This window comes from Diadema antillarum, unplaced genomic scaffold, assembly GCF_040938485.1.
Source record: "Diadema antillarum isolate AM-2024a unplaced genomic scaffold, OU_Dant_1.0 seq00000688_RagTag, whole genome shotgun sequence".
Classification (NCBI taxonomy): Eukaryota; Metazoa; Echinodermata; class Echinoidea; order Diadematoida; family Diadematidae; genus Diadema; species Diadema antillarum.
Genome location: NW_027271593.1, coordinates 1,544,418 through 1,566,574, shown reverse-complemented (window position 1 = coordinate 1,566,574; position 22,157 = coordinate 1,544,418). Strand labels below are relative to the sequence as shown.

Here is a 22,157-nt window from a genome sequence, read left to right as displayed (position 1 = left end):
GCAGGGGAAATAATATTACCCATAACATTTGTCGGTAACGAGTCTGGGGAATGTGTACTTTTTTCAAAAGATGAAATTTTGTCAAATTCTCTTTATATTTTCCTTATATTGTTGTACGCATGTGACATCTAAGTTATTCACACACTGCAATAGTCTTCTCATCCAGTGGTTACTGCACAAAAACTTCAAAAATTCATAACTTTTGAACGGATTGTCCGATTTTCCTCAAACATTCAGTGATGTGTTCTACTAATATTGCTACATTCTCTCAATCCTTATGTTTATGAAGGTGAACTTGTCCTTTAATATCTTGTTTGATGTTGCCTCCCTATTCATCCTTATCCTTCAAAGGTTGCCCCCAATGACCCTTGGGATCATTACTAACCCTCCTCTGCCTTTTATCTGTCCCCCTCCTGCTCTCATCCCCCCCCCCCCCCCCCTTTACCTGCTGGGCTCCTTGCCCATGACCTCTAACCCCCCTTTTGTTTTCTTTGTTCTGTGTCCCTAGATTCGTCCCTGACTGTTCTTGTTGTGTGAAGTCTTTATATGATATTGCTTTCCCTGCCTGTTTGTCATTTTGCCTCTGACGAGAATTTTCTGCTAGGATCGAAAGCTCAGGCCTCTGTTGACTCCAGGTTTTTTTGTTTTGTTTTGTTTTGTTTTTAGCAAAAAATTGCCCTTTTGAATGTGCCTTTCATTGTGAATGTACTAAGTACCATTTGGACCATTTGGAACAATGTATGTCGTGTTTCGCTTGATCAAGTCTAATTCAGCTGCTAGATAGGAAAGGTAGTAGAATTCATCATTCATGTGTTCACCAGCTGCAATTCTATGCCACATAAAACAAGACTGCTAACATTAACATTTTTTACAATGCATTATTTACTCGGTAGGGTGTATGTGATCATATATTTTGTTTTTCTACTCATATTTTGCAGGAGCCTGATGTGAAAATCAAAGGTTAAGAATGAATTCCCTGTCGGGTCCACTTGTGATTTCAGCCAAGGAAAGCACTCCGAAGCGAATTGCTCCTGGCAAACCAAAGAAAGGTACACCAGACATTTGCAAATATGCATGAAACTTTCATGAATTTGGCGAAGAGCCCTTAAGATTCACGAAAGTAAAATGCGTGCAATTTTTTTTTTTGTCTACACAATGTTTTAACTGAATGTCATTGGCAATTTGCAAAGTTACTATCATACCACAGTAGAGGCTGTTGGCTCCAATATGCAAAAGTTTCATGCCATGAGTGTTTCTGGTTTTACAGTAGGCCCTCAGCTAAGATTGTGGGTAGGATTCCTGTGAATAGCTTCAGAGGTAATTCCAGTCTTAAAACTCATCTTCCTTGATTTAGCCTTTTGGCAAGACCTCGTGGCTGAAAAAGAGACTAACTGTGAGAGAACGGGTGAACGCCAGACCGAGCGGTGCAGCCGCGAGGCCTTTTGAAACCTGACATGAATATCTTATCTTGAGCCATGTTTCAGCGACCGCATCGCTCACCACGCCGTGCCGTTTCATCTAATGAATATGCATAAGTATGCATGTCGACGGCTCGCTCATCCGTAGCTGCCTGCATTGCCAGCACAGCGTTGACACGTCCTCATTAGCATACCAACTGTGCTCTGACTCATGAATATATGAATAATTCATATTCACCTTCATCGGGAGGCGGTAGGGAAAAAACCTAGGTTTCAAAAGGCCTCGTGGCTGCGCCACTCGGTCTCGCGTTCACCCGGTTTCTTGCAGTTCTCAGTGTGGCGAGTTAGTCTCAATCTTCAGCCATGAGGCCTTGTCAAAAGGCTATCCTTGATTAAGATAAACATTCATTACCCCTTTTGTTAATTATTGTATTTATTATGCTGATTGTTTTATTTGTTAGTCATTGGTTTGTATGCTGTATCTTTGTCTTTATTTTTACAGCGCATAGAGAAGCATGTACTTATTATGGACGTTATAAATGTTGTATTATTATTATTGATTATTAAGAGAAACAGTGCGATATAAATTATGTCCTCATCTTTCCTTTTTAGTGTCATAGTGTTTCCAAACTAAGGACACTCTCATTTGGGACAAAATTGTGCCTTTTTTGAAATTTTGTCCATTAGTATGTTGTGCTTGTTGTTCACTTCATGAGTTCAATTTTCAATCCTGACTTTCTCTCCTTTTCTCAGATCATTTTTTTTTTAAAATAAGGACCTGGGAACTCACTGAAAAAAAAGAAGAATGTTATAAGCTCAGATTATTTAGATGATAAAACAAAGGAAAACATCTATACTGCAGCTGCCCTAATGTTACGTCTGTCCATGTCACACCAATTTTGAATTTCATTTTTTTATTATACTTGTATACAGATATCAATGACTGATTATCTCCTATAAAAACTGTCAACTGATTACCTTTTCAACACATGGAAAAAATATTGCATTAGGGTTTGGATCATTCCTAATTTCACTCACAATTCAAAGAGCTCTGGGCCACTGGCGTATCTGTGAAGCAGTCAGTCTCTGAGCTCAGCCCTGGTCCTGCTAAAACTGTCGGTTCTCTTTAATCAATTGCTCTAACTTTTCATTTGTAGCATAACTTCATGGTCACATATGGGTGAAAATAAACAAGATAACTATACACTTTAAATGCGTAATATTATGAGGTATGATATTAAATGTATGAGTTTTTCTGTACCATACTGTAATTGTGAGGGGAACAAAGCAAAATCATGTACAGCTATCTGAAAATTGTGCCACTGTGTAACACCCATATTTGGTGTCCACAAACACTGCAATCTGGAGTTTCAATGCCTACAAGAAGATGGGTTAAATGAAGACATTTACTCCGCACATGGTGTGTGACATGAGATATAGAGTGGTATGCATGAGAGGAAGCAGCGTCTTTAATAGGCAATAATTGTCCTGTTTGTGTGTTTTCATGTTTTTTACAGGAGGGAAGACAGTTGGGCAAATACCTGAGGAACTTCTCAATGATCCCCTCTTGAAAGATGCCATGAGAAGTGTAAGATCTCTTAGTGCTCTGCTGAGATGTTCTAATCCTTCATTTTGTTCAATCAGCCCAAAGATGAATGTTTACTGATTTTTTCACAATTAAGTTTTCATGACAACTTACATATTATCAGTCAAGCATGTGGGTTTTTTTTTCCCCAAGAAGTCAATCTTTTAAAATTGATTTTCATTTTGATGATGCTGAGCTGTTTAAGTCATGAATATTTATCTGAATTCATGTGAAATTTACTTTTTCCATCAGAATATAAAGTCAGTTTTTCCTGCAAGGGACATTCTTGTCATCAAAATACAATGGTAAAGTCAGGCGATCTGTGCCAGAGTGTGATAGATATGATTAAGGAATGCAATCTAGATGTAATATCTCTTTTTAAAAGCTGTGATCTTATTTTCTTCTTATACACCTTTTATGCAGCTTCCACAAAACTACAATTTTGAGGTACCAAAGACAATATGGCGGACAAAGTGCATTGGAGCAAAACGAGGTATGTAAGATTAAAACAAGTCAAGTTGTACTTTTATATACTTGATGAAAAAAACTCAGTTCAGATTTTTGAAGTTTTGGGGTTAATGTGCATATTTCAAATAAGTCAAATTCATTTAATACTGCATTATATCATAATCTTAATTCTGCATTCTATGACAATTTATTATTTCATATGAACAGTTGCTCTTCAGTTTCCAGAGGGATTGCTAATGTTTGCCTGCACCATTGCAGACATCATTGAAAGGTAAGAGAAAAAACCCAAACCTTGTGTGTTTCCAGCAGGTCCATGACATTTGCTTTTATGATAATAGCTCCCATGAAACATCTACAAGCTATTAAAGCCAAACATTAAACCTACCCACAAACATAGCTAACACAAATCCTAATCCTGACATCAAACTAAACCCAAAACCCTGTTACAACAGTAACCCTAAGTCCTTGGAGAAAATAGGACTGGAGCAATTGTTGCAGGAGCAAATGTCATGTCACCATTTTCAGCACATTGCAGTGACTTTGATTTACCATGGATAATGTAGTCTATGTGATCTAATCATTGAATTGAATTGAATTGAATTGAATTGATTTGATTTGAATTGAATTGAATTGAATTGAATTGAATTGAATTGAATTGAATTGAATTGAATTGAGACTGCAAAGTACCTACATTTGTAATGTGTTACAAAGGTCTTCTTACTTTCCTTGCAAGTACTAACTGTGACGTTGAGGCTTAATACCTAGAATCACCACAATCTTTATATCATGTAATATGATTTTCTGTTTATGTTTTATGTCTGCTTGTATTTTATGTTGAAATACAACATAAGTAATAATAATTACAACAATAATAAGACCATCCCATTAAGACATGTTTGACTGCAAACTAAACGTAAACTAAGTACAGTTGTCCTCACCTTGTTTGGGCTAAGTTATAGCAGAGGATTATGTTTATTCCATTCTAATCAACATCTTTGTATTCTATGGTAAGGTTCACTGAGGCAGACACAGTTATCATGGGTGATGTGACGTATGGTGCCTGCTGTGTGGATGACTTCACAGCCAGGGCTCTAGGAGCAGACCTTATGGTGCACTATGGTCACAGCTGTCTGGGTAAGGGGATCTCAAACTCGTAATATATAAGCATTAATATATCTATATTTATAAAAAAAAAAGATCTCTCTTCATTACATAATTTCCTCATCTGAATCAGCAATTATCTATAATTTTCCAGTATTTTCACTTTCTTTGAAATCTTTATTGTATGAGGTTGAAATCCCTTGCACTGAATTTGTTATGTAAAATCAACACCAGTTTGTCTATTTTGATGAGGAGACAAAGTGGTCTCATGAAAGTTTGATACGATGAGCTTTATGTTCTATGATTCCAGATGTATGTAGCACTACAAAGGTACTAGATAGGCACACTACCGATACTCATCATAGTCACTGTACACCCTTGTACAGTACATGGCTTCATACTCATCTCTCAGCTGTCTTGCCTTCATGACTTATTTCTATTTTTATTCTTACCTTCCTTATTTCTGCCGTCCTTTAGGAGAGCCAAATCCAAAATATAACATTTGCTATACCATATATTTGTTAAATGGTACACCATTGTAGTTCTGAACCCTGTTCTGGATAAAATAAAGTCCACTGTGATCTTGCAGACATTGATATTTATCAGCATTTCTCTTAATGTCTTATTTCCACAGTGCCTATAAACATAACAACAGACATCAGCATGCTGTATGTGTTTGTGGATATCCAGATAGACACAGCTCACTTTCTGGACACTATCAGACATAACTTTGACCCTGGGACATCGTTGGCTCTTGTCAGCACAATCCAGTTTGTTGCTGCCTTACATGTGAGTAGACCAGAATAAGTAGTTAATTATTGAAAAGCATTCTCTTTATGGGTTGCTGATTTTTTTATGTTTTGTCATTTCAGAAAGCTTGACTTTCTAATTCTACTACCACTACTACTACTACTACTGCTGCTGCTGCTGCTGCTGCTGCTACTACTACTACTACTACTACTACCATTACTACTACTACCACTACTACTACCATTACTACTACTACTACTACTACTACTACCATTACTACTACTACCACTACTACTACCATTACTACTACTACTACTACTACTACTACCATTACTACTACTACCACTACTACTACCATTACTACTACTACTACTACTACTACTACCATTACTACTACTACCACTACTACTACCATTACTACTACTACTACTACTACTACCATTACTACTACTACCACTACTACTACCATTACTACTACTACTACTACTACTACTACCATTACTACTACTACCACTACTACTACCATTACTACTACTACTACTACTACTACTACCATTACTACTACTACTACTACTACTACTACCATTACTACTACTACCACTACTACTACCATTACTACTACTACTACTACTACTACTACCATTACTACTACTACCACTACTACTACCATTACTACTACTACTACTACTACTACTTCTACTACTACTACCATTACTACTGTGTGTTGCTAAACATCGAGTTTCGAGTTTCGAGTTTCGAGTTTCGAGTTTCGAGTATCGAGTTTCGAGTTTCGAGTTTCGAGTATCGAGTTTCGAGTTTCGAGTATCGAGTATCGAGTTTCGAGTTTCGAGTATCGAGTTTCGAGTATCGAGTTTCGAGTATCGAGTATCGAGTTTCGAGTTTCGAGTGTCGAGTTTCGAGTTTCGAGTATCGAGTTTCGAGTTTCGAGTATCGAGTATCGAGTATCGAGTATCGAGTTTCGAGTTTCGAGTTTCGAGTTTGGAGTCTCAATTTCAAATTTCAAGTTGCAGATTTTCGTTAATTGGTAATTGTAAAGCCAGCGATAAATCGGGAGCCTGTGTCTCCTTCTTTGTCATTGAATACTTCAAGCCTTTCAGCAATAGCTTTGGAATCTGCGCTATTTTGTTATTGAATTGCACTTTTACTGCAATTCCATATCAATTTGTGTGATTGAGTTACGCAACAAGTGTACTGTACAGCCCTTAACATTTGCAGCAAAAAAAGAAAAGAAAAAAAGAATAGGGTCCATGTCATTATAACGAGATCATCGGTCCGACTAATTTACTTCATTATGTTGAGACAATTGTATCCTGACACATGGAATACAACCACAATTGTTCATTTATTAAAATGCCCTGGTGCAAACTGGTTACATGCATAGACGGATAATATGACGCGATATTGATGAACAGAAAAAGTACATGTGACGGGGAAGTGCTGACCGTAGGGAATTTACTCGCGAAAAACAAAGCAAACTGTTATTTTCTAGGCTTGTTATCAAATGTTTTAGATTTGACGATGCCGTAATGATATCGCAGACGGGACCTGCCTTTCGTTACACGATTACATAGCTGCTATACCTTGACCGCCGCGTATAAAGCACCCGACTTTAAAAAGAAAAGGAAAAGAAGAGGATAAAAGGAGATGAAAAAGAATGGTGAAACTAACAGAGCTGTATCGCGCTAACCCTCCCGAAGCCGGTTGGAAGAATACTCTTTATGTTCGGCAATTTGCTCAAATGTCTTTGGAGTTCAGGTCTTTGTCAGACAGCTTCATTTATTCTGAGTATATTATAATTATATTTATGATCGCCCTGCTCTTCCTGCTGTTATTATTGTCAGCGACAAAGTATTTGCAATCCAGCAAGAAAGAGGTACAGTAATTAATTTTTTTTTCCTCATTGTCGATTCAGGAGATTCAAGCATGGCACAAATTCGAGTTCAAACTTTGTCAGCGAATTGCTGCTTTCCTAAAATACCAATGTGACATTTTGTGATTGAATTATAAGTATGTAGCCCTTGTCTGGTGCAACATTAAATAACATGTCTTTGTACTGTACTATAATCACATTGTGTAGGATAATCAGGACATCGTGACAAAGTAAAATTGGGCACTAGACCACACATTCCTGAGCACTGTGGTCACTACTGGTCATTCAAGGACTCCTCCAAGCACACGCCTGTGTTCTGACAGGTTCCGAAGTCCAGACTGTGTGGTTGTCATGACAATGCACATGATATATGTATGTACCAACTTCTGGTAGGAACCTGCGTCATCACCCTTCTCTCTCACTCTCTCTCTCTCTCCTTTTTTTTTTCTCTCTCTCTCTCACCTCCCCCATGCTTTATTCACTCCCGCTGTTGGTTCCAATCTCCCTCTGTCCCTGTCTCCCTTATTGTTTTAACCTAGACCACTTTCTCTCCCTACCTCTATCGTCTTTTCTTAGAAGAGATAGGGTTATTCATTTCATGCGAAATGGACTCTTCCATCTGATAAAGCAAAGTTATGCAAGTATTAACAATATGATATTTGAAATAATTAGTTTTAGAAAATGTTTCGTGTATTATGTGTATGAAAGTGTATTACATTGTGGTAAAACCAACCAAAAAATACGCTTCAACTGAAGACTCCACAAAACCCTCAAACTGCGGTATACCGTCCATTTAATTTAGCAAGATGGTACGTCTACCTCATGTTGCATCATTTTGGCTCAAACTTTCTCTTCTTTTGCTTCTGCTCTTCAAGGTGCGAGGATATGTTGAGCATCCAAACTTTTGACAGTCTTCACAACTTTTGGTATTTCAGGTCAACCCAACTACATTGCCGTGACACAATGGCACGACGAGAAAAAATGTCTGCAATGAAATCAATTTCTTGTAAGGGCTCAACTAATGCAGAGGATGTACAAATTTCGACTTTATTAGGAATTCCTTTGGCAAAACTGAACCATATTGTAAATAATGTATGATATTTTTTATTAGTACCATTAAAGCAAGATATACATTTCCTTTCAAGACAGTTGTCTACGTAATTCAGCAGTCATGATTGGGAAGTTATTTAACCACTCCTTGTCAGCATTCTGTGTGGTGAATGTTGATGTTACACCCATGTATTTTCTCTGTAGACCGAAAGGTTTGGATTGTGCTAAGTCGGTGTAAAAGTTAATTCTGTCTTGCAATGTAAGTTTGTTTTTGTCATTGAATTGCAGCTTTCCTACTATAGCAATGTAACATTTTGTGATTGAATTGTGAATAGATTGTCCTGATCTTTATATTGACAGCAAAAAAGAATTTGATATCGGACAAGAAAGACTTGACTCGAATTTTGGCCATTTTCGAGTCTAAACTCGAAAATGGCAAAAGTTCGAGTTTCAACTTTGTCATTGAATTGCAGCTTTCCTACTATACCAATGTAACGTTTTGTGATTGAATTGTGAATGGATTGTCCTGATCTTTATATTGACAGCAAAAAAGAATTTGATATCGGGCAAGAAAGACTTGACTCGAATTTTGGCCATTTTCGAGTCTAAACTCGAAAATGGCAAAAGTTCGAGTTTCAACTTTGTCATTGAATCGCAGCTTTCCTACTATAGCAATGTAATATTTTGTGATTGAATTGTGAATAGATTGCCCTGATCTTTATATTGACAGCGAAAAAAGATTTGGAATTGGGCAAGAAAGACTTAACTCGAATTTTGGCCATTTTCGAGTCTAGACTCGAAAATGGCAAAAGTTCGAGTTTCAACTTTGTCATTGAATCGCAGCTTTCCTACTATAGCAATGTAATATTTTGTGATTGAATTGTAAATAGATTGTCCTGATCTTTATATTGGCAGCAAAAACGGATTTGATATCGGGCAAGAAAGACGTGACTCGAATTTTGGCCATTTTCGAGTCTAGACTCGAAAATGGCAAAAGTTCGAGTTTCAACTTTTTCATTGAATTGCAGCTTTCCTACTATAGCAATGTAACATTTTGTGATTGAATTGTAAAAAGATTGTCCTGATCTTTATAATGGCAGCAAAAACGGATTTGATATCGGGCAAGAAAGACTTAACTCGAATTTTGGCCATTTTCGAGTCTAGACTCGAAAATGGCAAAAGTTCGAGTTTTAACTTTGTCATTGAATTGCAGCTTTCCTACTATACCAATGTAATATTTTGTGATTGAATTGTGAATAGATTGTCCTGATCTTTATATTGGCATCGAAAGCAGATTTGATATCGGGCAAGAAAGACTTGACTCGAATTTTGGCCATTTTCGAGTCTGGACTCGAAAATGGCAAAAGTTCGAGTTTCAACTTTGTCATTGAATCACAGCTTTCCTACTATAGCAATGTAACATTTTGTGATTGAATTGTGAATAGATTGTCCTGATCCTTATATTGGCATCGAAAACAGATTTGATATCGGGCAAGAAACACTTGACTCGAATTTTGGCCATTTTCGAGTCTAAACTCGAAAATGGCAAAAGTTCGAGTTTCAACTTTGTCATTGAATCGCAGCTTTCCTACTATAGCAATGTAATATTTTGTAATTGAATTGTGAATAGATTGCCCTGATCTTTATATTGACAGCGAAAAAAGATTTGGAATTGGGCAAGAAAGACTTAACTCGAATTTTGGCCATTTTCGAGTCTAGACTCGAAAATGGCAAAAGTTCGAGTTTCAACTTTGTCATTGAATCGCAGCTTTCCTACTATAGCAATGTAATATTTTGTGATTGAATTGTAAATAGATTGTCCTGATCTTTATATTGGCAGCAAAAACGGATTTGATATCGGGCAAGAAAGACGTGACTCGAATTTTGGCCATTTTCGAGTCTAGACTCGAAAATGGCAAAAGTTCGAGTTTCAACTTTTTCATTGAATTGCAGCTTTCCTACTATAGCAATGTAACATTTTGTGATTGAATTGTAAAAAGATTGTCCTGATCTTTATAATGGCAGCAAAAACGGATTTGATATCGGGCAAGAAAGACTTAACTCGAATTTTGGCCATTTTCGAGTCTAGACTCGAAAATGGCAAAAGTTCGAGTTTCAACTTTGTCATTGAATTGCAGCTTTCCTACTATAGCAATGTAATATTTTGTGATTGAATTGTGAATAGATTGTCCTGATCCTTATATTGGCATCGAAAACAGATATGATATCGGGCAAGAAACACTTGACTCGAATTTTGGCCATTTTCGAGTCTAAACTCGAAAATGGCAAAAGTTCGAGTTTCAACTTTGTCATTGAATCACAGCTTTCCTACTATAGCAATGTAACATTTTGTGATTGAATTGCGAATAGATTGTCCTGATCTTTATATTGGCATCGAAAGCAGATTTGATATCGGGCAAGAAAGACTTGACTCGAATTTTGGCCATTTTCGAGTCTAGACTCGAAAATGGCAAAAGTTCGAGTTTCAACTCTGTCATTGAATCACAGCTTTCCTACTATAGCAATGTAACATTTTGTGATTGAATTGTGAATAGATTGTCCTGATCCTTATATTGGCATCGAAAACAGATTTGATATCGGGCAAGAAACACTTGACTCGAATTTTGGCCATTTTCGAGTCTAAACTCGAAAATGGCAAAAGTTCGAGTTTCAACTTTGTCAATGAATTGCAGCTTTCCTACTATAGCAATGTAACATTTTGTGATTGAATTGTGAATAGATTGTCCTGATCTTTATATTGACAGCGAAAAAGGATTTGATATCGGGCAAGAAAGACTTGACTCGAATTTTGGCCATTTTCGAGTCTAGACTCGAAAATGGCAAAAGTTCGAGTTTCAACTTTGTCAATGAATTGCAGCTTTCCTACTATAGCAATGTAGTATTTTTAGTGATTGAATTGTAAATAGACTGTCCTAATCTTTATATTGACAGCGAAAAAGGATTTGATATCGGGCAAGAAAGATTTAACTCGAATTTTGGCCATTTTCGAGTCTAAACTCGAAAATGGCAAAAGTTCGAGTTTCAACTTTGTTATTGCATTGTAGCTTTCCTGCAATAGCAATTTGACTTTTTTTTAATTAAATCGTGAATAGATTGTCCTGATCTATACATATTGGTAGCAAAACGGATATGAAATTGTCAAGAAAGACTTGACTCGAATTTTGGCCATTTTTGAGTGTAGTGTAGAAAATGACAAAAGTTCGAGTTTAACCTTTGTTATTGCATCGCAGCTTTCCTACTGACAATAGCAATTTCATTTTTTTTTTCATTAAATCGTCAATACATTGTCCTGCTCTTTATATTGGCAACGAAAAATCATTTGAATTCGGGCAAGAAATACTTGACGCGAAATTTGGCCATTTCCGAGTCTAAACTCGGAAATGAGAAAAGTTGCATTTAAACTTTTTTTTTTTGAACTGCAGATTTCCTACAATAGCAATATGAATTCTTTTGATTGAATTGTGAATAATATTGTGTCATGATACACAAAGTTATTACTACCCCCTCCCATTCCACTAGGATTGCCGGGTATATCTTTTTAACTCATGCCAGTCAATGACCCCTAACAATACTCTCCACCTCATCTACAAAGTCATCGACCTTCATCATCCCTCGAGTATACATTGTATACCTAGCCCCATCTAATTTATGACCAAGTTAAGTCAAATCCAAACATCATGCCCTTCCCTCATTGATTACTGAGAATTGTTGTTGAATCCAAAACCAAGAGTGATATCTCAATTATAAGACCATAGTCCTCCCTTTTTCTATAACAAGCAAAGATTTGCCCATTAACACCTCTCTTTAAAGGACAAGTTCACCTTCATAAACATAAGGATTGAGAGAATGTAGCAATATTAGTAGAACACATCATTGAAAGTTTGAGGAAAATCAGACAATCCGTTCAAAAGTTATGAATTTTTGAAGTTTTTGTGCAGTACCCGCTGGATGAGAAGACTACTGCAGTGTATGAATAACTTAGATGTCACATGCGTACAACAATATAAGGAAAATATAAAGAGAATTTCACAAAATTCCATCTTTTGAAAAAAGTACACATTCCCCTGACTCGTAACCGATAAATGTTATGGGTAATATTATTCCCCCTGCCTTTAGAAAGAGGCAAGTCAATTGCTCTTTTATTATGCGAAAAAAGTGAAAATATGTTGAATTTTCTTTTATATCTCTTTATACTGTTGTACGCATATGACTCACAAGCTGTAGTAGTCTCCTCATCCAGCGGTTCCAACACAAAAATTTAAAAAATTCATAACTTTTGCATCGATTGTCCAATTTTCCTCAAACTTTCACTGATGTGTTCTACTCATATTGTTGCATTTTCTCAATCCTTATGTTTATGAAGGTGAACTTGTCCTTTAACACGAAGACTCTACCCCCATTCACCCATTCATAATGTGTTACAACCGTATAACCAATGTGTATCATTAAGTATGAGGAGAATTGGATCATGCAGAGAAGAAGACTTATATAGTTCTGATTCAACATCCACCAAGGGAGCTTTCCACCTATGGATTGCTCTCTGATATTATTGTGAAGGCCACTTGCACTTGTAAACTTTTTGAGTCTTGAGTTAAAACTTAAAGACATAATTTACCAATGGCAGATACCCCCCCCCCCTAAGCAATAGTTGATTAAAATAGTTCTAAAATGGGAGTTACGGATAGAAACAATATATGGTAGGATGTTTTGTGATACAACGGACCTACACATATGCATCAAATGTGATATCTTGAACATTGTTTTTTTAATCACTACTCCCGTAGGTAAACATGACCTTTCATTCTCATGAAATAAATATCCTCCAAAAGACAAATCCAGTCTCCGGAGCCTATATGTTTCTCTATATGCGTCTACCTAAAGGCCTACATATCTCAGTTTCAGTTTCAGTAAGTTTTATTTCTCTACTTGTACATAACAGAAAATAAGTAAAACAATATCGAACATATTATTGACAAGTCACGAAAATATAAACAAAATTACACATAGCAACTGATTGACAAATTGCCCTACATCGACGTAAATTAGCACTGAATTGATCAGTGTTTTAGTAGTAGCCATGATAAAAAATCATGGGCGTACATACTCGAGCAGGATTCGAACCTACGACCTCCTGATCACCGGACAGGCGTCATTTCCACTAGACCACCGAGCTTTCGCCCGAAAGCAAGTGTTGGTTCTAATCCTTATAGCATGCAGGAGGTACTGCTTTGTTATTCAAATTCATGAATTTCTTCCGTCGAGATGTTTTCATTGCAACTGATTGACAAATTGCCCTACATCGACGTAAATACAAAATTACACATAAGTTATACAAATATATAATTATGTGAAATGATAGGCCTACATGAATTTCATTATAGATCTTCGTGTAAAGATGGAGGAGACCGTTTAGTACCAATAAGCAAAAAGCTTGACTTTGACAACGACTTCTGAACATATTATGCCTAATTGTAACATTTTTTTTTATTTAAGTAAAGGAAGGAACGGAACACACACGTAAAACAAATAACGTAAATCTTTAAAGTATCTTAAATATCATTCAACTAACAAGTTAAAGAGGCTGGATTACAAAGATATTCGGACTAAAATATAAAATATATATAAATAATATTCTTGCAAACAGTTTGCATTTACAGCTGTTTGATAGAGGAATATAATATAATATACAAATCAATGGTACACGCAAAGTAAACTTAGTATTGCATGAAGTTTTTCTTTAAAGGCATCCGCATGCACAGGGAGCGAACATTTCACTGGAAATCGAAGGAGGTAGACAGAAATAAGGGATAAGAATAAAAGAGGTTGCAACTCTGTGTCATCGTCGAAGAGAATGTGGGATTACTGTGGGAACTGTATATTGTTCATAATTTGCCTTGTTGGGACACTGTCCCTAAACCTCAAGGCAACGACACAAGTTGTTGTAAATATTCCAAGAAAACGAGCTCTCTTTCTCTCCGGATATAATTCCTAGTCTCACCACCAGGGACGTTTAGCAAAACTTGACAAGCCACAAAACACATAGGCTAAAATGGAACAGAGGCTGCTGTGATGAAAGGCTGAATGGGGAAACAGTAAGACTAATAGTCGGGTTGACACTGAAGGGTTTTCGATCGAAATAGGTGGGCTACGGATGTAACAGAGGGATAAATGAAGAGGATTGTAATGACATTGACCATGGGTCTTCCAAGCATGGAGCTTAAGGAAGCATGAATTTTTACCAATGGTCTTAAAGGGGAAGGCTAGTAACTGATCAGTGGGAATCAGTGGAAATGCTGGGAGATGATTGTTCCAATCCTTATGGGATTCATTCAAGAGTTCATTGTATATCTATTGTTGTGTGAAAATGATTTGCTTCAGAATGGTCTCATATTCAAGTAATGTGCAGTTTAATGCTTCCAGGTTAGCGTCCCTGGTCAGTGACGGAGCATTAATCTGCACATTACTTGAATATGAGACTGTTCTGAAGCAATAAGGATTGGAACAATCATCTCCCAGCATTTCCACTGATTCCCACTGATCAGTTACTAGCCTTCCCCTTTAAAGACTTTATGGATGAATCTTTGTAACCCATATTTTGATGGGGTTAAGGCCTATATACACAGAATTAGCAGAACCTCCTTATTTGACGAGTTTCAACTTTGTCATTGAATTGCAGAATTACTACAACAGCAGTAATATATTTTGTGATTGAATTATGAATACATTGTCCTTCTCTTAATATTGGTAGCTAAAAACTTAGGATTTGAAATATGGCAAGAAAGCCGAGAACCTCGAAATTTTGCCAACAACAAAACATAGAAAATAAGCATTGTCAATTTGCAAGATTTATTAACCTCATAAAATAATTGGGAGAAATATTATCGATTAAATTTCAAAACGAATATGCATATAGAAGTTACTTATTGTGGTGCAATGCAGTGAAAGTGTGGTGTGCATGCCGAGATGTCTAAAATGTCGTTGTGACGACGACTGGGACGAGTTGATGCTCCATTCAGCCGAGAGTCAATTATAATTTATATTGAAAGAAACGAGCCTCGGACAACATTGTTTGGCCGTTGAGGAAATGCAGACAATTTAAAGACTCAAATTGACAGATTCACAAATTTGATTTCATGTATTCTCAATCTAACTCTTTTACCCAATTAGATTGAAATAAAATCTACAACTTTGCATTTTGAAAAGTAACTGTTATTCTGTGTAGCATTATTTACAATTCTTTTTGAAGTATTTTGCAATCATATATGCCCAGTTACTTTCAAGCACATTTGTACATATTTTTAGATAAAAAACATAATATTTATTCCTACTGAGTTTCGCGCAACCTTCATGAGGCGCAATCATATATATATATATATATATATATATATATATATATAATATTTATGGGGGGTTTTTGCCAATAAAGAATGAGTTTATTCGACTCAAATTTTCAGCGGCCTCCGTCTTCATCAGGAGTCTTGTCAAAATTCTGAATTTCAACTTTGTCATATCATTACAGATTTATTGCAATTGTAATATAACATTTTGTGATTGAATCTTTAAATAGAGCATGCTGCTCTTACTATTGACAGCGAAATATATTCAATAATAAGGTAAAAAAAGGCTTAAAACTGAAAAAGTCCATTTCTAAATTTCTTGACTCTTCACTTCCAGGATGAGGATCGACTTTATGATTATTCACTTCGTCATATAAAGCATTAACTCTGATCAAGGGCAGCAACGAAGCTGCCCACTCACTTTCAAGCTTTCTTAATCAGAAAAACAATGATAGCATATCGTTTACACCCATCCGACAGCTAATGTACCTGACATAAGGGCTTTTTACACTTGTAAATTTTTGCTTAAGCCCTTTTTACACTTGTGTTTCTTTACCAACCCCGGACTTTCTCTAACCCAGGACTATCGTTAGTCCCGTACCAATTTTTTTCAGCTTTTCCGCCAATTAGTCCCGTACTAAGCTTTTGTCCGGGGCTAAGGAGAAAATTGACCTTTTTACACTCGTATTTCTTAGTCCGGTACTTTCCAAACCACTTCAATATTCATGATTACGCTGTGTACTGTACACGTAAAAGAAATGTGGGGGAGGAATGGGGGAAAAAGTGAAGCTTTCTTCAACTACTGGTCTCGCTCAGGGAAGAATGACGTTCCCCCCCCCCCTTTCCATATCCGTGTGTTTCTGAAGCATTGACCTAGGCTGGTTTCCAGACCCCTTGCTTTGGAGGATGGGAAAGTCACTAGTGTACTGTACGGCAGTCTACTGACAAAAAAAGGTCTGAAACCTAAGACTATGAGGACTCTACCTAAAACAAATTGTATTCGCATACTTCTAACTACAATGACCACAGTCCTCGGCATCGCCTCGCTTTGGCACGGTGTTAGGACTTGGACTGAGTGATAATCAGAAGGTCTATGGTTCGACTCCCAGTCGGGGTCTTGCTCAGCATCTTATTTTCGCTTTTGCTCTTAGTTTCTAAAGTATATCAAGTTTGTAACGGTTTGTTCCATCAGGCTGAAGGCTAGAGAGAGAGTAACAAAGTCAACGACTTGATAGTTATTCTCTATCCAAGTCACCAAGACAAATAAATGCCTTTCCCATCCTCAAAAAAAAAAAAAAAAATCGCTTGCCGAAGGGTGACCATCAAGCCAAACCTGCTACTTCTTTCTTGAGGGCGTTAGTATTCTGGGAAAGAAATTAGTGCAACAGACGGTCTGGAAGCCGGACCAGACTTGACCAGTTTTAATACAGATAGGCTAAAGTGAAAATTGAACAGTGGTTGCTGTGATGATAGACTAATAGAGAAAACCGTAAGACCATGGGGAATAATCATGGAGTTTACACTGAAGGGATCACTGACAGAAAACAGGTGGGCTAGGGACGTTAGAGGAGCTATGAATGGAGGTGTGGCAACCTGTAAACAGTGACAATGGGTCTTTCAAGGAAGCTAGATTCATCTGTGGTCGGACTTTCTGGAGAAATATTTTGTAACCAAAATTCAGATGTGGTTAAATGCACATGATGAGCCAAAAATCCTCTTTGGGGACAGTACAACTCCATTTAGCGTTTCTGTAACACACACACACACACGCACACACACACACACATGACAAACTGTAAAAATGACCAAATAAATAAATATTGCGATCATGTACACAAGTGGTTGAAAGTAGCTGAATGTGATAGGGCCTATATTATTTTAATATACTTTAAAAAGAACTGTAAATAATGCTACACAGTAGGCCCTATAACTTTTCAATATGAATATGCCTGATAAAGATTTTATTTCAGTCTGATTGGATACGATATAGAGTGAGAAAACATAAAATCAAATTTTTGAATCTTTACAATTGAGTCTTTACATTGTCTACTTTCCCTCAACGGCCAAACAATGTCGACCTCCTTAACTCTTATTAATCATACAGTAGCCCCCCCCCCCCCCCCCCCCCGGAAAAAAATGTCAATCTGACTTTTCATATTGATAAATGTCAAAATTTTGTAGAGTCAAAAGGGGTCTGAGCTTTCGATCCAGGCAGAATCTTCGTCAGAGGTAAATTACAAACAAGCAGTGAAAGCCATCACATAATTATAAGGACTTCACACAACAAGAAAAGTCAGTGTATATTAATACTTTGATATGTTTGATTACTTTCATTTTGTTGTTCCTTATCTTTTTTTATGCTGCCTCCCTATTCATCATTTTTCCTTCAATGGTTGCCCCAATGATCCTCATGATCATCACTGACCCTCCTCTGCCTTTTGTCTGTCCACCCTTCTGCTCTAATCCCCTCCCTTTACCTGTTAGTGTTGGGCTCCTTGCCTGTGACCTCCCACCTTCTCCTTTGTTTTCTTTGTACTGTGTACCCAGCCTGTCCCAGACTGTTCTTGTTGTGTAAAGTCCTTATATGTGCTTGTTTGTCAATTTCCCTCTGACGAAGATTCTGCTAGGATTGAAAGCTCAGGCCCCTTTTGACTCCATTTTACTCCATTGGCTCGCCTTTATTGGATAAGCAGTTTTCAGCAGTTTTTTTTTTTGCTACACAAATTTCGAAATAATTGAGCGTGCAATTCAACAGTTTAAAACCTATATCAAAGTATGGAACTATGGATTGTTACCTACATCTTGCAACAAAAAAAAAATGCTCACTGTTGGCAGGGCAACCAAGAAATGAATTCAAATTTTGTGCATAACATAACACCAAGATATGTGAGTATACATATTTGTAAATGTAAATAGTGCTGCCACGATTACCTCGGTGAAAAAAAAAGAGACAAGAAAAAGAAAGAAAAAACAAACAGAAAGCCTAAAACTGAAGATGACCCCAATCCAGTCATGAATGAGTTTCATATCATATTATTTAATCATTTACCGAGATTTTTACGCTTTATCAATGTTAGATAAACTCGGAAATCCTCATCCTTTCTGATGTAATCTCCTCATTCTTTAGATGAAAATTAAAAGAAACATGCTGTTATGTTTTCCAAGAGGAATTTTTGTGAGAGGGCACAATGAATAACTTGGTATTTGTAAGACGTGAACACAATGGACTACTCGTCCCCATTTAAAGGACAACTTCACCTTCGTAGACATGTGAATTGAGTAATTTAGAACACATCAGTGAGACTTTGAGGAAAATCGGACAGTCCGTTCAAAAGTTTTGCTTTTTTTGAAGTTTCTGCTCAGTCACCGCTTTATAAGAATACTACTGCAGCTTGTGATTTCACATGACAAGTATAGAACAATATTACCGTAGGTATTTTGTATCTTTAAATGTACAGAAGCAAAGTGCTGTAGTATGTCAAATTCAAAACGAAAGACAACTACACAGTGCAGTGACTTCACATTCCATTTCGGTCAATCATGCTATGGTCAATCTGGGCTTGACCATGCACACTTGAGTGCTGCATGTGATTCCCATGGCAACCCTAACTTGACATATACAGTATGCCGGACGAGACCATGGGACAGTGAGTCACTGCACCACACCTCCTCTCTCTCTCACACACTCCCCCCCTCCCTTTCCCTTGTCTCTCTTCATCCTAAAGTATCTTTCTGCCTATTTCCTAGAAACAAAGGGGACAAAAAATATTTTCTCTCATTCGGAAGTTGGAATGTTCCATTTCATGAAAAGTTTGAAAGAAAAAACTACTAGTATTCGATTATTTTAAATGATGAAGATCTTAGAGGAGGGTTGTCTGCATTGATTTTTGTAGATAAAGAATCAGATATCAAAACATGATTTTGAACAGGTGTGGACGTGCTTTTACCTGAACACCAGTTAACCCCTCGGATTGCAGTTTTACCCCCTATCAATCTTGCCAAGATGGTACAGCCAATTTCATCTTCCATCTGCCGAGCGATTCCTCGCCCACTTTCAGCTCTTTTCTAATGGAGGAAGAGGATGCTTTTACGATTCGCCTAGAAACTTTTGCGCTTTCATCTGTTTCAGGTAAGTAAAATTCACGAAAATATTATTTTTGTAAATATTAAATCGGTTATTTACTATCCACATTCCACAATTAATGGCAAAAATGCCTGAATTCGAGAAGAAATTCTGGCCAATCTAAATCTATAGTGGTATTGTCAGGTCGATCGACCATAGAATGGCGCTATATAATATCTGTGGCAGCAATATCACATCAAGCTCTCGATATATTTCTCTATTGGCTTGCTGAACTGATTGTGCATTTGCAATATTCATTTTTGCATGCGTTCGATGATTATGTTGTAAAATGATTACTAAGTACTTGTATTTGGTTGAGACTGTTTGACGTACTAGAGCTAGAGTACTGTCATATCCTATAAAAATGATATCGTTTGGAAATATAGTGAATTATATGTGTATTGCTTTAATTAATGATCATGGTGGTACGCGTTTTCTGTTTTCGATTGATAGATTGATTGATTGAATGCTTGCTTGCTTGTTTGCTTGCTTGCTTGCTTGCTTGCTTGATTGATTGATGTTATCGTTGTATTTCTTTTTCGTACATAAAATGTAAGCGAGTTCAATTGATCAAAATTGTTGATTTCTATATTGTTTAAATCTAACAGTCGAAGCCGGTAGGTGATTGATGTTTACCTGTCGCTTAGATAACAAATTACGCAACTCTAAATATAACAGAAATACAGGAGACAATCATTATAGAAACAAACGCCTGACGAGAATAATAACCTCGTAAATGATAAGTTCTTACCCACAGAATTAAGAGCATATACTCGAATCACCACTCACTGAGTAGAAAATGAGAGAGAAAGAGGGGAGAAGAAAAATGTTAAGCGGAGAATTGTGCACAAAAAAAAAAAATGTGAAAAAAAACAATGATGTGTGGAAATACGGTGCGTTTATATGTGATAGTGAATGTGACTTTTATGCTCATGTGTGCTCTGTATATTAAGTTCAATTCGGGGCCCTTTCTTGAATGAAAGAGCTGAATATAGAGAAAAAGAGTCATATAAATAGTTAACACGCTAACAACATGCTCTTGTGATCAGATGTACATTGATGTAGCATTATATCTTTAATCTGTTTTTTTTAAAGTAGCGTAAATGAGTGAATTTACATTGTTGAAGGTTGTCGGTTAAAAAAATCCAAACATCCGAGCCATGCCTTGTTTATTAAAAAAAAAAAAAAATGTGCTCTTAAAGGGACATTCAGGACGATTTTCATTATTTCATTATTTCTTGAGCGCATAGGGACATTATTACTTTGTGTTATGCGCCATATAAGCACTGTCAATTATTATTATTATTATTATTATTATTATTATTATTATTATTATTATTATTATTATTTCATAATTTCACATAAAGGAAAATTCAAAACGAATTACACTGAACAGGAATGGTGACATAGAGCCTCACCATATTTCAGAAATGCAGCAATGTAATACCATTTAACCCCGTGCTGAACAAGTTCATCTGCATATAATTTATGCATGCTTTCTTCTTTTGTTCTGATTCCTTTAGCCCCTGCTCGTAGTCGTGTATTCTTATAGTGAGGCTGTTGTGTCATCATCATTGTTCATTGCGATTTGTTAAAATTATTGAAACATTTCTTTTTTTTTTATCCCAATCACTATGAATTCTGAAACTCTGTACCCATGTATAACGAGTTTATAGTTCTTCATAATGTAAAAGTCAGAAAACCACCCGCAGGTCTCCTTTAAAGACAATTCTTGGATTTTCAAGATAAAAATTAGATGAACGGCGAGTCGCCTAAGAATAGATTTTCGAATCAGGGCTATAAAGGCATAAAACACAGAGTAAACGCGCATTTGTCATAGACATACTTTGTTTTGCTTGAATCACTATTTCCCTAAACATTTTAACACTAAGTCAAATACGGTGATACTCTTATAGGCCATCATAATAATACAAAATAAGCAATGACTTTTGAGAAATTAAGTTTCTCAGGTGAGTATGGATACTTTATTATATAAATTTCGTGTGTTGATAGTTCGAGTTTTAAGTAATAGGCAATGCCGCGGTGTTTAACGGAATTACAAATCTTTTCTCAAGACATTTATAAGATGCAGAGGTACTCCCTTTATAATTCCAAATGCAAATTTGATTCATATTCTCACGTGCTCTGTTCCAAAGGAGGTTTATGTGTGACGGTAACGGAATTACCAGAAAAATGAGTCACATGTTTAAGACTGACTTGGGAATAAGATTCTCTGAAATATATAACACATGCGCTGTATGTTGCTGTCTAATTCCATTTCTTGATGTCTTCCTTAATTTAGTTCGATTGTTCTTCAAGCATTGGCCGCATTTTCTTTACACCAGGCGCTTCCCCCCCCCCCACAAAATGGGTGGTAATGGAATTACCCCTTCTGAAGTACACTGGCAAAATG

General features: G+C 36.6%; 1 protein-coding gene across 1 annotated transcript in view; it reads left to right on the top strand.

The window, feature by feature from the left end:
* The window catches only part of LOC139737304 (2-(3-amino-3-carboxypropyl)histidine synthase subunit 1-like), a 60,335-nt gene that overhangs the window by 4,346 nt on the left and 33,832 nt on the right, over positions 1 to 22,157 (top strand). The window contains exons 2-7 of the mRNA XM_071647976.1: positions 939 to 1,049; positions 2,936 to 3,006; positions 3,427 to 3,496; positions 3,679 to 3,742; positions 4,484 to 4,605; positions 5,207 to 5,361. Coding sequence (XP_071504077.1) covers positions 968 to 1,049; positions 2,936 to 3,006; positions 3,427 to 3,496; positions 3,679 to 3,742; positions 4,484 to 4,605; positions 5,207 to 5,361 — 564 coding nt within the window. The 5' untranslated portion in view covers positions 939 to 967. The remainder of the gene's footprint in view (positions 1 to 938; positions 1,050 to 2,935; positions 3,007 to 3,426; positions 3,497 to 3,678; positions 3,743 to 4,483; positions 4,606 to 5,206; positions 5,362 to 22,157) is intronic.